Source organism: Balaenoptera acutorostrata, chromosome 13, assembly GCF_949987535.1.
Source record: "Balaenoptera acutorostrata chromosome 13, mBalAcu1.1, whole genome shotgun sequence".
Classification (NCBI taxonomy): Eukaryota; Metazoa; Chordata; class Mammalia; order Artiodactyla; family Balaenopteridae; genus Balaenoptera; species Balaenoptera acutorostrata.
Window position 1 is genome coordinate 51331701 of NC_080076.1, and position 16636 is coordinate 51348336.

General features: G+C 42.6%; 1 protein-coding gene across 7 annotated transcripts in view; it reads left to right on the forward strand.

The window, feature by feature from the left end:
• Positions 1 to 16636, forward strand: part of ZNF521 (zinc finger protein 521) — a 283477-nt gene that overhangs the window by 112178 nt on the left and 154663 nt on the right. For all 7 annotated transcript variants that reach the window (XM_057527195.1, XM_057527191.1, XM_057527192.1 and 4 more), the window contains one exon: positions 7123 to 10475. In XM_057527195.1, coding sequence (XP_057383178.1) covers positions 7563 to 10475 — 2913 coding nt within the window. In that variant the 5' untranslated portion in view covers positions 7123 to 7562. The remainder of the gene's footprint in view (positions 1 to 7122; positions 10476 to 16636) is intronic.

Genomic DNA, 16636 nt, shown 5'->3' on the forward strand with positions numbered 1-16636 from the left:
CAGCCACAGCACTGTAAACAGATGTGTAGCATATGATTGCCAATTACTGAACGCCAAGAGGTTGGTGCTTATCATTAGTTATATATATATTTTAGGTGAGCCAAAAGATGGAAGCAGCAAAGCCGTGCTCACCCCCCCGCCCCCCCCCCCCGACGTAATTGGAAACCGCTTTTCCTTCTGTCTGGCTTCAGAAACACGTCTCAGTTTCCGTGAGAGAGACAATGACTGTTCTTTAACTGGTTTCACGTCAGCTTTTTCCTCTGATTTGAGAGGTGGAGTTAAGTGTGAACTGCTTAAGAATGCACTGTTTTCTGTTTAATTTGGCGGCGGAAGATGGAATTCATTGAGCTCCGTCTGTTCAAATGAACTTGAAGCAACAGCGAGCAAAACATTTGTACTTCTCCGCACACGTAACAGAACTGTGTCTGGTGAAAGAGGCAGCTTGGATATAAAGCCCAGGATTACCTAAGGAGGACGGCGCAGGGGTGATAACAACTTATCTCTTTGGCTCATCCAAAGCATTAAAGGATTGTTGGGGAAAGTGAGCCTCTTTTTTATTAGGGAGTATTGAAAGGAAAAAAAAAATAACCTCTGAGCTCTGATATCTGGAATTCATCTTGACTGTGTTAAAAAATGTGCTCCTCCAACTCCTGCTTCCACAGCTGCTATCATTAATGAGTGACCACCCTTTTCCCTCATAACCTAACTGTTAATGCATTTAATTGGTCCTTCCAGAACAGTTTGTAATATTACAGAATTTAAAAGCGTCTGTGAATTACAAGTCATTTTAAAGTTCACTTTTCTCTTTTGAACACCCAGTAAAGAATATTCCTTTTCAAGTAGTTAAATAAGTTACATGACAAAGGAGTGAATTTAATGTGGGACTGTTGATTTTTTTTTAAAAGTATGACAGCTATATTATTAAAGTTGCAGCCTTTCTAAAACTGTTGACATTTCTGTGGAGAATGAAAGGAAACAATTGTGTAATAATGCATAATGATTTATTTAGAATGACCATCTCCTTCAGCAATTTAGATCATTGCTTTAAAATGTATTGTGCAATTTGGTGAGATGATTTTAAATATGATGATGCAGAGTTGTTACTGTGATGGCTCTGGGTTAACATGACAAATAGCCTTGTTACCTGTGTCTATTAAACACACATTTCAAAATATTGTTCTCTCTTGATAGCACCTAACTTCTCTCAGCCTTTGTGCCTACCTGTATATTTCCCTCAAGATTCTCAGTTTAACTGTCTTAAGGTGTCTTAAGTTAATGAGTGGAAAAAGGACTATGAACTCTAGTATGAAAGTTCAGAACTGCTCCTAGAGCATGCTGGTAGAAAGAACCATTTTCAGCCAATGGAGGAAATAACCTGGAAATTTGCTTTGGTCTCATGCTTTCACCTACTGTCCTACGCTTAAAAAAATCATCTACTAAATGAACTTATTTTGATGTTAAATAATGCAGTGATTGTACTGCTAGTGTTTTAAGGATAAGAGAGGTAATTTCCGAAGTCCACACTTGGCTTCGGAATTACATAGCAAAATACTTGTTCCAAGGTTATCTGTCTGTAAAGACCCAAGATTATATCATATGTATAATAATTTAATACTTGTATTTATGGTCCATTAACTTTTAGATACCACCAACAATTTATATTTTATTTTCTTGGTGGCTGAATATACAACTGTGAATGCTTAAGGCACTATTTGGGCCAGTCCCTAAAGCTGATATTCCAGTGGTTCAATTAAAGAAAAGAAAAAGTTAAAATATGTTTGTAATGTACACATTAAGAAGCTTACATGTGAAAACGTAAATACATGCAACCCATATAAGTCCTTTTGTTTACATAAGCAGCTTTTCCTTCAGCGATGATAGGTGCCCTAGAAATATTCACTAATCTTTGTAACACCCCAGAGGGTAAGTAGCAAGAATTATTATCTTCATATTGCAGGTGAAATACCTAGGTAGGGGCAGATTAAATGACTTGGCCAGGTCACTCTCTAAGTCAGTTATGAAGCTAGAAATAAAACTCCGGAATCCTGACTTTTAGTTCTCATTCTGAGTTACTGCTCTTTGAAAAGAGAGGTACCAGAGTATTCGGGCTTCTTTTCCTCACTTGAAAAGTAACCAGTGATGTAAATCCTGTCCCTGTTAAAGAAATCTTGCTGTGTGGCACTTGCACACACATGATACTGAGTCCCCAAGGGCGGTTTAGTGAGTACTCTGCCTTTACAATGAATGAGCTCAGGTAGCAAAAGGACATCAGTAAGCCAGCTTCTTGTGGGCCCGGCCCTACGAAGAACTAAATGTATTGGAAGTTTCCATAACTTCAGAGATTCGGATCACTTCTTTAACATGTACGGTGAGTCAATCCACTTTGTTACTTGACTTTCTCCTTAATAATTTCAGGATTGCCCGTATTGTTGGAGTCAGCATTCTAAAATTAGTCTTGGTCCCTGCCCTCCAGAAGCGTGTACTTTACCCTAAGACTAAGACATGCTTTATGGTGCAAAAATAAAAAGCTTTAGCATCACCCCAAACGTTCCTGTGCATCTTCTCTTCCTCCTTCTTTGACCTTATTTTTTTATTGGCTACTTCAGTTGGATTTGAAAGCCAAAGAATGGCCAGACCCTCAGCATTTTTCTTCCACAATGACAGGCTGTAGATGGACATTATCAGCCCCCCATTTGGCAGCCCAGCAGCCCTTCCCAGGGTGTGTTCGTCTGTCCATCCCCCAGTAGCCAGGATAAAATCATAGCCAATCTTTGCTGTCTCCTCCAAAGTTGGTACATGAGGGGCGATGGCTCATGTCACAGAGGTACTTTGTGCTCTGGTGTTGTTTTTTTTTTCTGCACAATCCCTCCTTCTAGTATGACTTCACTTTTCTGTTAGTGAGCACTTTCCCCCATAAATATGACCGAACAGGTGTTGCTCTGCCGCTAACTGAGTTTCCAGCTGTCATCCTCCGACGTAGACCCAGCAAAATCTGTTGTTTCGTCCTTTCAGGCAGACTAGAGAACCATCAAGCCCGAGATGGAGGTCTTCCTTGCAGGATATGGCAGTTTTGTTGCCAGAAGATGGTCGGGAAAGCCTGGCTGGCTAACAAAGACAGGCCTTCAGCTGCTGGGTGTAGCTCCAGCTCTGCATCCCCTTTGGCAGGAGCACAGAGGCTGCTGCAGTGTGGCCAGCCAGCAAAATTAGGAAATAAGGACCTCTTTTATTTACTCAGGCTGCTGAATCATGGGCATTCCTGTCTGCTTGGAGAAAAGTCAGGCGGCTCTCCTTTCCACTGAAAGTCTCAGGAGTGTTCGAGACTTTCATCTCCGAGTGTTCACACACTTGTTTTAATGTGCTTTATGGAAATGGTGAAACTCAGCAAGTACAGTTGCTGTAGAAAAACATCTGCACTAACTATGCACACACATTTGCATCTTTAAATAGACTTTTAGGCCACGGAGCTGGTTTCCAGCAAAGTTTTTTTTTTTGTTGTTGTTTTTTTTCTTCTTCTTCCCGTTGTAAGAGCTATAGCTCTCTGAGAGTCAGCTAGTGTGAAGTGACTGATTCCAAAAAAATTAAAATTTAACATGGCCACGTTAAGTACTTCACATTGAAATGCAGAAAACCTGCCATAACACAGAAACACACTTCTGTAAGAAGTAGCACTCAGTGAGTGTCGAAGGGTAAAAAAGTTCAAGTTGACTCAGTAACGGGAGTTGAAAGAATCCTCCATAGTTTCTTCCAGATGAAAAAAAGAAATTGAAATTGTTTAAGTCTGTATTAGCCATTTAAACATAGGTTGTGTTGTGAATGCCAAAAAGCTTAAGGGAATGGGGACGAGTAGCTTTCAAAGACTTAGGTAGACCTCGGAGAATGTTGGCAACACCACCACACCACAAAAGTCTGGGGAGATTCTGATACCCTTAGAGCATGGATCAACAGCCCTGGGAGTCTTGTCAGTGAGTTCCTTGTGCATCCCAGGGAGAAAAGGGCCCACTTACAACACTAGCAAATGAGCGTTGTACAATTTAGATTTTAAAACAGAAATCAGCCTTTCGCGAAACCTTTGCTTATTTTTCTAAAAGTAGCATTCCCTGCTCAAACTTTTTACTTCTGCTCTGTGGCCTCAATCCCTCAGCCTGAGCCTTAGGAAGCCGGTAGGTGATTTCCGTGTATCTCAGTTACAAGGACACACCATCTTTGATTATCATGTTCTCTTTTTCCCAACACCAAGTAATAGGGACAGGAGAGAGAGTGAAGGGAAGGTTTCTAGCTCCCTTGAATCTTGGTTTGAGTAAAAACTTGATCCTGACCCTCAGCTCACTTGACTATATTTGAAATTTATAAGCTTAGGAGAACAGTTATGTAAGAGGTGTATAGTCAGGCATGGCCCACAGACAAGAACCTGATTTAAGCATGGTATCATGTTTATAATGGTCTATGGCTCTATAATTCTTGGTGCATTTGTATAATAATATATCATGCCTGGGCATAATCTGCAATTTAATAATAAATTCACTTGCTTAATTTTCAGGCTCAGTAATTCTATTCTTTCAGTCTAGATGCATGACAAATTCTGATTCACTGTTTTCCCCAACTGTACAAATGAGATGATGCGTTTGAAAATATTTTTAAGTGAAACAACAGGATGTAAGCCTAAGCAAGGAATGTGTGAAAAGTGGTAGATTTTCTTCCTAGAATGCTGAGCAAATTTAATAAAGAGTAAACTTTTTAATTAGGGGAAATATTTCCAAACTTTGGTTTGTTTTAGGGCTACCGGCTTTAGGTGGCTTATGTTTTTTAAGGGAAAAGCTAGACCATCGTTGAAGTTGTTTTTGTTTTTAATTTTTCAAAATTGTTTTTCTGTATGTTGGGTGATGAGTTTATCTGCATATATTCTTTATGTGTATTCACCTTTAAATTGAAATCACACCCACAATTGTCAGACTCTTTCTTATGCTGGAAACACGTTAGGTTATAGACGTATATAAATGAGGATGCAAAATCATGTGGTTTTCAACTTGTATTGCGAAGCTCTGTTGCAGTGGGCAGGGATCCAGGAATGGTGTTTGGTTGTTTTCTCAGAGTTAGATGGTTGCCATCTGGCATTGATAGTGAGATGGTGTTGTCATCAGTTTCTAGATGCAGGAAAGGAATGATCCTCATCTGTTTCCTGTGGATAAGCAAGAGGTTGATAATCTAGTAAAATCTTGTTACCTTAAAGAAAGCAGACGTGGAATTTGTTTACATAATGCTTGCCAGTTTCTACTTTTATGTTAATAATATAGCTTGCTAGTGAACTTTAGCTTTGAAGAATTTTAAAATGTATTTGATCATATTCTAATTGCATCTTATTAGAATACCCCAATAATATTCTTTTTTTTTTTTTTTAAACAACAATTTTTTTTTTTTACTAGCAGCCTTTTATTTATTTATTTATTTTTTAAGTTTTATTTATTTATTTATTTATTTATTTATTTTTGGCTGTGCTGGGTCTTCGGTTCGTGCGAGGGCTTTCTCTAGTTGCGGCAAGTGGGGGCCACTCTTCATCGCGGTGCGGGGACTGCTCTTCATCGCGGTGCGCGGGCCTTTCACTATCGCGGCCCCTCCCGTTGCGGGGCACAGGCTCCAGACGCGCAGGCTCAGCAGCTGTGGCTCACGGGCCCAGCTCCTCCGTGGCATGTGGGATCTTCCCAGACCAGGGCTTGAACCCGTGTCCCCTGCATTAGCAGGCAGATTCTCAACCACTGCGCCACCAGGGAAGCCCCCCCAATAATATTCTAACTGAACCTATTATTCTAATAGAATCACTGTCTCCACCAGGCACACTCCATGGTCTTTACTTGTCTGCCTTTATGAAAAATCTTGCACAGGACAGGAGAGTGAAAAGCTTTTACAATGTCTTCCGATCCTGAATGATAGATTGTTTTGAAAAGCCAGAAAGAGGTTTTACAACCTGTTTGAGAAGGTCTCATTTTCCACTTGAATATTAAGAAAGTGACAGAAGTAAGAGTGTACACTAGCAACAAACATGGTTAAAAAACCACCTAATATAAAGTAGAGTTACTTTATGGATAACTTGCTAAGGTTATATCTGGCTTTCAGGCTTGTTTGTCTTCTCTTTGTTACCCATAAATCTTTCAGCATTTAGCATAATCATTTATCACTTTTCCTGTTTCCAGTTTTTCACAAGTTGCTTTGTCTCTGCTCACCTCAAAGTGCAGGTCCTGTTTGGCTAAGGAAGTTCATGCTGCTGAAGCTTTTGCAAAAGGAAGAAATGGTGGGCCACCTCTTGAACTTTCCAAACAAAATACACTATTACAATCTGGCCCTTGTGAAACTCTCATTTTTTTTCTTGATCCTGGCTGATCCTAGCTACATGTAATATCTAGCAGTACCCTTCTAACATCTAATAATCCATTTTCTGGCCTATGCCATTCGAATCTTACAGTTATTGAAGAAATCCTGGTTGTCTTTTATTACACAAGACATAATTATTATTGTGTTTTCTGTCTTCTTTCATGTGCTTACTTTTTAATATTTTTTTGCTGCATGCAATAAGGTCTGTATCAATAAGAACCCCATAAAAGATTTTGGTCTTCAGAATTGCCTTTTTATATAAAAACAAGCAAAATGCAGAGGGAATTTTTTATTAAATATTAGACATCTGGGTTGACTGCATTAATTTTAAATCATTCCTGTAATATTTCCTCTTTTCATTTGGTCCTTCAGATGCTCACATAATATGCAAATCATTTTAGAATGAACACAAAAGAAACATTAAATATATTAAAATCTGCATTTTAATAAAATTGTCAATGCATAATATATACCTTGCTTCTAAAGAAGAATGATAAAAAGTAATAAAAGGGTAATTTAGGCACAGAACTATTTAATATCTTTTTATATTTTACAATCCAGTGAAAAGTAAATGTAGAATAAAAGCTTGGGGCTCAGATTTGAAAGTGTTCCACTCAAATATTCTCTCCTTTTTTTTTTTTTTCCCTGAAAGGTTCTCGTTCGTCCCACCCTGTGTACAGTACTCTCACAGCGGTACAGTAAACTCACTCTTGAACTCTCAACACGGAAAATGAAATGTTCCGATGCTTTCTGTTGCAGATGGAGTGGATGTGGAAGATGACCCCACTTGCTCCTGGCCAGCTTCCTCACCTTCGAGCAAGGACCAGACTTCCCCCAGCCACGGAGAAGGTTGCGATTTTGGAGAGGAAGAAGGTGGCCCTGGACTCCCTTATCCATGCCAGTTCTGTGACAAGTCGTTCAGCCGTCTCAGCTACCTAAAGCACCATGAGCAGAGTCACAGTGACAAGCTGCCTTTCAAATGCACTTACTGCAGTAGGCTGTTCAAACACAAGCGGAGCCGAGATCGCCACATCAAGCTCCACACCGGAGACAAGAAGTACCACTGCAGCGAATGCGATGCCGCGTTCTCCAGAAGTGATCACCTGAAGATCCACTTGAAGACTCACACGTCCAACAAGCCATATAAATGTGCCATTTGTCGCCGTGGGTTCCTGTCCTCGAGCTCCTTACACGGACACATGCAGGTTCACGAAAGGAACAAGGACGGCCCCCAGGGCGGCTCCAGGATGGAAGACTGGAAGATGAAGGACACGCAGAAGTGCAGTCAGTGCGAGGAAGGCTTTGACTTCCCGGAGGACCTCCAGAAGCACATCGCAGAGTGCCACCCCGAGTGCTCCCCCAACGAGGACCGGGCGGCCCTCCAGTGCGTCTACTGCCACGAGCTCTTCGTGGAGGAGGCCTCCCTGATGAACCACATGGAGCAGATGCACGGCGGGGAGAAGAAGAACTCCTGCAGCATCTGCTCCGAGAGCTTTCACACTGTCGAGGAACTGTACAGCCACATGGACGGTCACCAGCAACCAGAGTCCTGCAACCCCAGCAACAGCCCTTCTCTGGTCACGGTGGGCTACACCTCCGTGTCCAGCACGACTCCGGACTCCAACCTCTCAGTGGACAGCTCAACCATGGTGGAGGCCGCCCCGCCCATCCCCAAGAGTCGAGGGAGGAAGCGGGCCTCTCAGCAAACCCCGGACATGACCGTCCCCTCGAGTAAACAGGCAAAAGTCACCTACAGCTGTATTTACTGCAACAAGCAGTTGTTTTCGAGTCTGGCGGTTCTGCAGATTCACCTGAAGACTATGCATTTAGATAAGCCAGAGCAGGCCCACATTTGTCAGTATTGCTTGGAGGTGTTGCCCTCCCTCTATAACCTCAATGAACATCTTAAGCAAGTGCACGAAGCTCAGGACCCAGGTCTGATCGTGTCTGCCATGCCCGCCATAGTCTACCAGTGCAACTTCTGCTCCGAAGTTGTCAACGACCTCAACACCCTTCAGGAACACATCAGATGTTCTCACGGATTCGCCAACCCTGTGGCTAAGGACAGCAACGCTTTTTTCTGTCCCCATTGCTACATGGGGTTCCTCACTGACTCTTCCCTCGAAGAGCATATAAGGCAGGTCCACTGCGACCTCAGTGGCTCCCGATTTGGGTCTCCAGTGCTCGGGACTCCAAAAGAACCAGTCGTAGAAGTCTATTCTTGTTCCTATTGTACAAATTCTCCAATATTCAACAGCGTTCTTAAACTGAACAAGCACATCAAAGAGAATCATAAAAACATTCCCTTGGCCCTGAATTATATTCACAACGGGAAGAAATCCAGGGCCTTGAGCCCCCTCTCTCCTGTGGCCATAGAGCAGACATCTCTTAAGATGATGCAGGCGGTCGGAGGTGCGCCCGCGCGGCCGGCGGGAGAGTATATCTGTAATCAGTGTGGTGCTAAGTACACGTCCCTGGACGGCTTTCAGACTCACCTGAAAACTCATCTCGACACCGTGCTTCCGAAACTGACCTGTCCTCAGTGCAACAAGGAGTTCCCCAACCAAGAATCCCTGCTGAAGCACGTCACCATTCATTTTATGATCACCTCCACGTACTACATCTGTGAGAGTTGTGACAAGCAGTTCACGTCGGTGGACGACCTTCAGAAACACCTGCTGGACATGCACACCTTCGTCTTCTTCCGCTGCACCCTCTGTCAAGAAGTTTTCGACTCGAAGGTCTCCATTCAGCTCCACTTGGCCGTGAAGCACAGTAACGAGAAGAAAGTCTACCGCTGCACGTCCTGCAACTGGGACTTCCGCAACGAGACAGACCTGCAGCTGCACGTGAAGCACAACCACCTGGAGAACCAGGGCAAGGTGCACAAGTGCATCTTCTGTGGCGAGTCCTTCGGCACCGAGGTGGAGCTGCAGTGCCACATCACCACCCACAGCAAGAAGTACAACTGCAAGTTCTGCAGCAAAGCCTTCCACGCCATCATCCTGCTGGAGAAGCACCTGCGGGAGAAGCACTGCGTGTTCGACGCCAAGACGCCCAACTGCGGCGCCAACGGGGCCTCGGAGCAGGTACAGAAGGAGGAGGTGGAGCTGCAGACCCTGCTGACCAACAGCCAGGAGTCCCACAACAGTCACGACGGGAGTGAGGAGGACGTGGACACCTCGGAGCCCATGTACGGCTGCGACATCTGCGGGGCGGCCTACACCATGGAGACCCTGCTGCAGAACCACCAGCTGCGGGACCACAACATCCGGCCCGGGGAGAGCGCCATCGTGAAGAAGAAAGCCGAGCTCATCAAAGGCAACTACAAGTGCAACGTGTGCTCTCGAACCTTCTTCTCGGAAAACGGCCTCCGGGAACACATGCAGACCCACCTGGGCCCCGTCAAACACTACATGTGCCCCATCTGTGGGGAGCGCTTCCCCTCCCTCTTGACTCTGACCGAACACAAAGTCACGCACAGTAAGAGCCTCGATACCGGAAACTGCCGCATCTGCAAGATGCCGCTCCAGAGCGAAGAGGAGTTTCTAGAGCATTGCCAAATGCACCCCGACCTGAGGAATTCCCTGACGGGATTTCGCTGTGTGGTCTGCATGCAGACGGTGACCTCAACCTTAGAACTCAAAATCCACGGGACGTTCCACATGCAAAAGACGGGCAACGGGTCTGCGGTCCAGACCACGGGGCGTGGCCAGCATGTCCCCAAACTGTACAAGTGCGCGTCCTGCCTCAAGGAATTCCGTTCCAAGCAAGATCTGGTGAAACTTGACATCAACGGCCTGCCGTATGGTCTGTGTGCCGGCTGCGTGAATCTCAGTAAGAGCGGCAGCCCGGGCATCAGCAACCCTCCCGGCACGAGTCGACCAGGCCTGGGCCAGAATGAGAACCTGAGTGCCATGGAGGGTAAGGGCAAGGCCGGGGCGCTGAAGACGCGCTGTTCCAGCTGCAACGTTAAGTTTGAGTCTGAAAATGAACTCCAGAACCACATCCAAACGGTCCACCGAGAGTTGTTGCCAGACGGCAACAGCACACAGTTGAAAACGCCGCAAGTATCGCCCATGCCCAGAATCAGCCCCTCCCAGTCGGATGAGGTAAACTCGCCTTTTTAATGTTTGTTCTTTAACCTCCTCGAGAATCCGTCTCCACTTTACGTTTACACTTTGCTCAGCTTTATTTATTGTCAGGTGCCGAGAGATGCTTGGATCAAAATGCAGTGGTGTTTTTCCCCCATAGCCATTAGCTAGCAATTACTTGCTTCTCGATAAGCAGCATTTTGGCTTGAATGGTGCAAAATAGGACTAATTCCAGACTCCCTAGGATATTGTCTTCTCTGTGACTGAAGAGACCTGCACTCATGCCAACACTACCTGAGATCTGGAATCTCAGCGTAGCTTCACTGCGAGTTGAAATCCCCAGCTATGACTTGTGTGTATGGCAGAGAGATAATGACATAAAAGTAAGATGCTAGGAGCCAACACTCTGGCTTAGAGTAAATTAAAAAGAATATATATATTTGTGGATAACAAATTGGGTAGGGGTGGCTTTTTAATACCGTGTTGTCAACACTCACTGTTTCTCTTTGTCTTCTGGGTAGTGAGGAAGATGTTTCCAACAATAGGAGTTTTGTTTTTTTTTTTAAAGGAATTCCTTTATTTTTATTATTTATTTATTTATTATTTTTTATTTTTAGCTGTGTTGGGTCTTCGTTTCTGTGCAAGGGCTTTCTCTAGTTGCGGCAAGCAGGGGCCACTCTTCATCGCGGTGCGCAGGCCTCTCACTACCACGGCCTCTCTTGTTGCGGAGCATAGGCTCTAGACGTGCAGGCTCAGTAGTTGTGGCTCACGGGCCCAGTTGCTCCGCGGCATGTGGGATCTTCCCAGACCGGGGCTCGAACCTGTGTCCCCTGCATTGGCAGGCAGATTCTCAACCACTGTGCCACCAGGGAAGCCCCACAACAGGATTTTTTAAAAGCCCCTACATTTATTAAGCACCACGCGGTCAACATTCGTTTTAAAGGCACTCTCCCCAAGTCTTCGCGCTCTGGGTTTGGGTTCAAAGTGAACATGTTTTGGTTTTTTTTCGTAGTTGAAGAGTCGTTTCATGTCTTTTTTCCCATAATGAGTCTGAAAAACAAGTTCATTTACAGTGAAATAGTTTTGTAAGTCATCATTCCTTGAAGCTGAGCAGAGGATGGCTCATTTTATTATCATTTCTTTATGCTTTATCACCTGGTTTCTAATAGGTCTCTCCCCTTCCCTACCTGCCCCTATCTGGAGATCCATCCAAATGAAAACCCCAGGGAGACCTATCTCCCTTCAGTCTGGGGTCACTGCCTTTTCCTTATCTTGCCTCTGCACTCACACCCTCTCCAAGGTCCCCCTGCATCTCCCTGCAGATAGCCATCACTCAGCTGGTAGGGGAAAGCTGAGAAGACGAACGCAGAGCCCATCCTCCTGAAATGTGCATCTGTGTGACAGGCAAACTCCCAAACTTTGAAGCTGCCTTCCCTCTCTCCTCCTCAAGTAAATCCACACCTTTCTCTCATCTAAATAAACGAAATCCTTTCAAACTGGAAGAACGTTGTTTTGATAATGGCTCATGACTCATGTGTTGGATCAAATCATTTCTTTTGCAACAAATATTTCTAGTTGTAATCATATGAAATGAATTACTTTTTCCAACTTTTTATCTCAAAAATGTTTAAACTTATAGAAAAGTTAAAGGAATAACACAGTGAACATATGTATGTGTCCGTGTATCCATGTCACAAGTTTATCAGATATGAACATTTTGTTACATTTTTCTCTCTCTTTGCAACCTTTTTAATTAACCTGAGCTACATGAAAGTAAGTTGTAGATAACATATCTCCTAAGAAAAAGGGCATTTTCCTATTTAACCACAATATCATTAGCTCAGGCAATTATTGAAATCAGCTAAAGACATTAAATAAATCCATACTATCATCTATAAGTCTATATTCAGATTTCCCCAAATCTCCCCCAAATGTTTTATTTTTAAATGCTTTTGAACAAGAATTCTTACAAAGTGTGTGCAGAAAATTATTCCTCTCTTTTGTCTTGTTATGCTTAACATATATAGAAGAGTTTTTATATTCAGGTTTAATTTAAATAGTATATAAAAGGTGTTTAAAATGAATCTCTGTGTGTGTATGTGTGTGTGTGTTTGTGTGTGTGTGTGTGTGACTGTGGTGGTACGTGTGCATTTAAAACCAAGCAAAATCTAGCTTTTGTGTCTTAGTAGATTGTTTATGGTAGAGGCAAATGCCTGTTTCTTCTTATCTGTTCATGGTTTAGATTTTCTGATATTTCTAAATTGCTCTATATTATACTACCACTTGAGGTGAAATATTTTAAAAATGAAGGAGGACATATGAATAGTCTTTATCTGTTAATTTGGTTAGAGTTGATTAGGAAAATTTATCTTTAAGGGATGGTCAAGTCTTCAATTATACCTAAAATCTTAATGATAATTTATAAAGCTTAACTATATGCTTCACTTACATAAAATAATATATAAAGTACTTTAAAGTACTTTTTAATTTTAATTCTTACAATAGTGTTTTTTAAGCACCTGCTACTGAAGGTTAAAAATGACTCCATGCAAAAGAGTACCTCCTTATTAAATCTGATTAGTAACTTGTAGCAGTGTCCTTAATTGACCAGATATTAAGATTCAGTTGTACATTTTTTCTTTGTGCCTTAACAGTACACCAATCTATTCAACATTTTCACCATTGTTACTATTTTTTCTTTATTATACTATTTGTCATAAAATTTTATGTGCCCACTTCCTTTCTGATACTCTCTACCATAAAAAATGTAAAGTAGACCATACTATTTGGACTTGACATAGAAAATTATCTAAACATATGTAAAGTTTTACGAAAAGGAGCCTAAAAAGAATGCATCAGCAAGAAAAAGACATATAATAAATATTAATTTGTTCCCATTTTTTGTTAGCCAAGTTAAGCTTCTATGACCTCTCATTGTGAGTATTATGTAAATTTTTCACCAGTGGAAGTAAAGGCAAAGTTATTACATGAGGCTTTGCCAAAAGACAGGCATGCCATGTGGGACTAAACTTTATCACAAAAAGAAGTATCACATGTATGTCCATTGACTTAGATGTCCTAGGTAGGAACTGAAGGACTTAGCAATGTAGGTGGTATTTTCACCTCTTCTTCTTGCTGAGGATTGAGGCTTCAGAAGAGAAAAGAAGAGAATAAAACCTGAGTACCTAGATGTTGTCAAGAACCAGATTAGATTTTTCTGGGCTATGACTTACAGTCACATAAGGGTATTGATAGATGCTGGAATGCATCTTTCAAAGACTGAAAAGAATGTTACTTGGTCGAGACTAGAGTACCTATTTAAAAGGGATTTAGATATAATCTAGGGAAGGATAAGTACTATATAAACCCATATAATCCAAGAAATAGATGAAAGCCTAGGCATATGACAATTAAAGAAGAATAATATTAGGTAGCTGTCATATGATGGAGAAATTTGGAATGGAAGACAGAAGATCTGAATTTGAACTCCCATTTCTTCTGCATGCTGATTTCTGAATTTGTGAAAAATGTTCTCTTTGTACCAAAATTCTATAATTATTAGTCTAAATTTGCCATGGAGACTTTGTTTTGAATAAAATATTTGGGGGAACCTAATCATTTCTATTTCCTCCTCAAAGGTTGACTGTGATATAAATTTGTACCTGCAGTGATTCCATAAATGGTAGAGAGAATTTGAGAGAGAAAGAACACTGGACATCTAGCTTTTTCCACACGTGAAACACCTCGCAGACTTACTGACATTTACTATGTGTTGAATAAATGTTAGTTCTTCTTCTGGCGTTCGTTGACACTGGCTTGGCTTCCTGGTCAGGTGCTGCCCTACATGGACCTCAAAATGTTGTCTCATGATGATATTGGAAGCATGTGCCCATCTGCCATGGTTTCCTTAAGATCCTTCATATCCGGATTTCTCTGAGGGGTGATATATTCACATTTCAATTCACATCATCCCCACGATTCTGTTGAAATTGCTCTTGCAAGGGTTACAAATTATCTCCATGTTTCTAGATGCCTGTACGGTACCACAGAATCAAAGCTAGAAGGGACAGTGGAGATCGTCTGATTAAGCCGCCTTATTTCACAGACAACAGAACAGACCCACATAAATTGAGATCGGTCTAAGGTCACAGTCAATAAGTGGTAGACGAGAGACTCCGAGAATCCAGGTCTCCCAACTCCAGACTCAAGACTCTCTTTTCCTTAATTCCACTGGCACTTTCCTCTAGCTTCAATCTCATCCTTGTCCTTTTCATAAAATCCTCTCGGTGTTGCAGTCTTATTTTCTCTCGTCATTCACTTCCTCCACCCTCCTCAAGGGATCTTCTGCTTCTATTGCTGCACCTCAACTGACTGTTCTAAGGTCTCTACCGACCTAGTGGACTGACGTAATGCTTTTGGTTTTTTTTAAAGAGAATTTTTCATAGTTTACCTGCTTCTCTACTTATCACTGTGGGCCATTCCCTCCTAATTGAACCTCTGTCTTCCTTCCTGTTTCCCTTCGTGCCTCTTTGAATGTTCCGTAGCCCTCTCTGTCCTCTCCCTGCTTCTGCAAGATAGTGTCCCCATTGCTACTGTCACTCTACTGACCCCCCAGCTTCACGTGGCCTCATCCACTCCCAGGGTTTCAACCACCACCTTTTACCGATGACTCTCCAAATGGTGTTTCCAAAAGACGGGAGGGAACTTATGGGGGCTGATGGTAATATTCTGTATCTTGATTGTGCTGGTGGTTACAAGACTGTATGCATTTACTAATACTCACCAGATGTAAATTAGTGACTTTTTGCATGTGAGTTACACCTCAGTGAAGCTATTGCCAAAAAAAAAGGTGTCTTTGACTCAAACCTATCCTCTGAAATTCAGACTCATACACACAGCTGCCTGCTGGATATATATGCACTCACATGTTCCTGTGAACTTCAAACTCAGTGGGTCCAAAATAGAAATCATCCTTTCTCCAAACCTGCTTTTTTTCTCAAGTATTCTATTTCACTTGTGGATCCATTGATCTCCTTAGTCTTTTCTTTTTCTCCACATCCAGTTGGCCATCCAGCCATCTCGATTTCTACTCATATGTATTTCTGAATCAATCCCCTCTTCTCCATCCTCTTACCACATTTTAAGTTCAATCTCTAAACTACTGAAGCAGCCTCGTAACTGTTCCCTCTGACTTTAGTGTTCATACTTTCAGATCCATCCCCACAGAGCTGCCAGAACAATCTATCTGAAACACAAGCCTGAATAACATGCCCCTCCCTATTTGGAACATTTTAAGTGCTCTGCACCTCCATCCCTATAGGATGATGTCATAACCCTTTTATTGTGAAATATAAGACTCTGTAGGTCCCTGGTAAAATTTCTCCCTCTTTCCTTACCTTTCACCTTATTCTGTACTTGGAGGTGCTTTAATTAACCCGCACACAACATGCTGCCTCTGTATCTTGCTAAGGCTGTCCAGTTCCTTCTGCCCAAATAATCCCTCTCCTCCTGACTGCCCTCTGTCTTCCATGAGGCTGTCCATCTTTCCCTTTAATTGGAGATCAGCTACTCTAGAAGGCCTCCTCTGACCCCAGCTTATCACCACAAACATCTCCCTTCTCCTGGAATGCCCTGTCTATACAATATGTTATAAATTTCATATGAAAATTGTTACAGTGCTTTATAATTATCTATGTACATTTCTCTTTTCTTCCCCTGAACTCCTTGGGGCAAGAATTTACTCAATCTGATATTCCTAAGCCCTATGCTAACGCCAGGCCCATCGTAGGCAGGTGCCTCAGTGCTGTGTCTGGCTGGCGGCTCTCCCAGAGCCTTTCCCCATACAGGGCGGTATGGCATGGCAGGACAGCTGGCCGCCTGGCTTTGTTTCATTCAGGAACCACCTGACACAGTGACTGGAACCTGGAGGTATTAAATAAATTTGTGTTGTTCTTCTGCGTGTGTTAACTGTAGGATTGCTGTTTATATTTTTACCGCATTTGGACTCAAATCTTGTTTCACTGTTACTGAAGTGCTGTTCTAGATATTCAGAGCGTGTACGGGTCTGCTGATATTATCCCACTCCACTTCAACGTCTGCTTTCTCAAGGAAGTTGTAATTGTCCTGCCAAGGTTGCCAGTGGTCTCCAGGTTCATCTCCGTAGCACTCTGCAGGGTGGA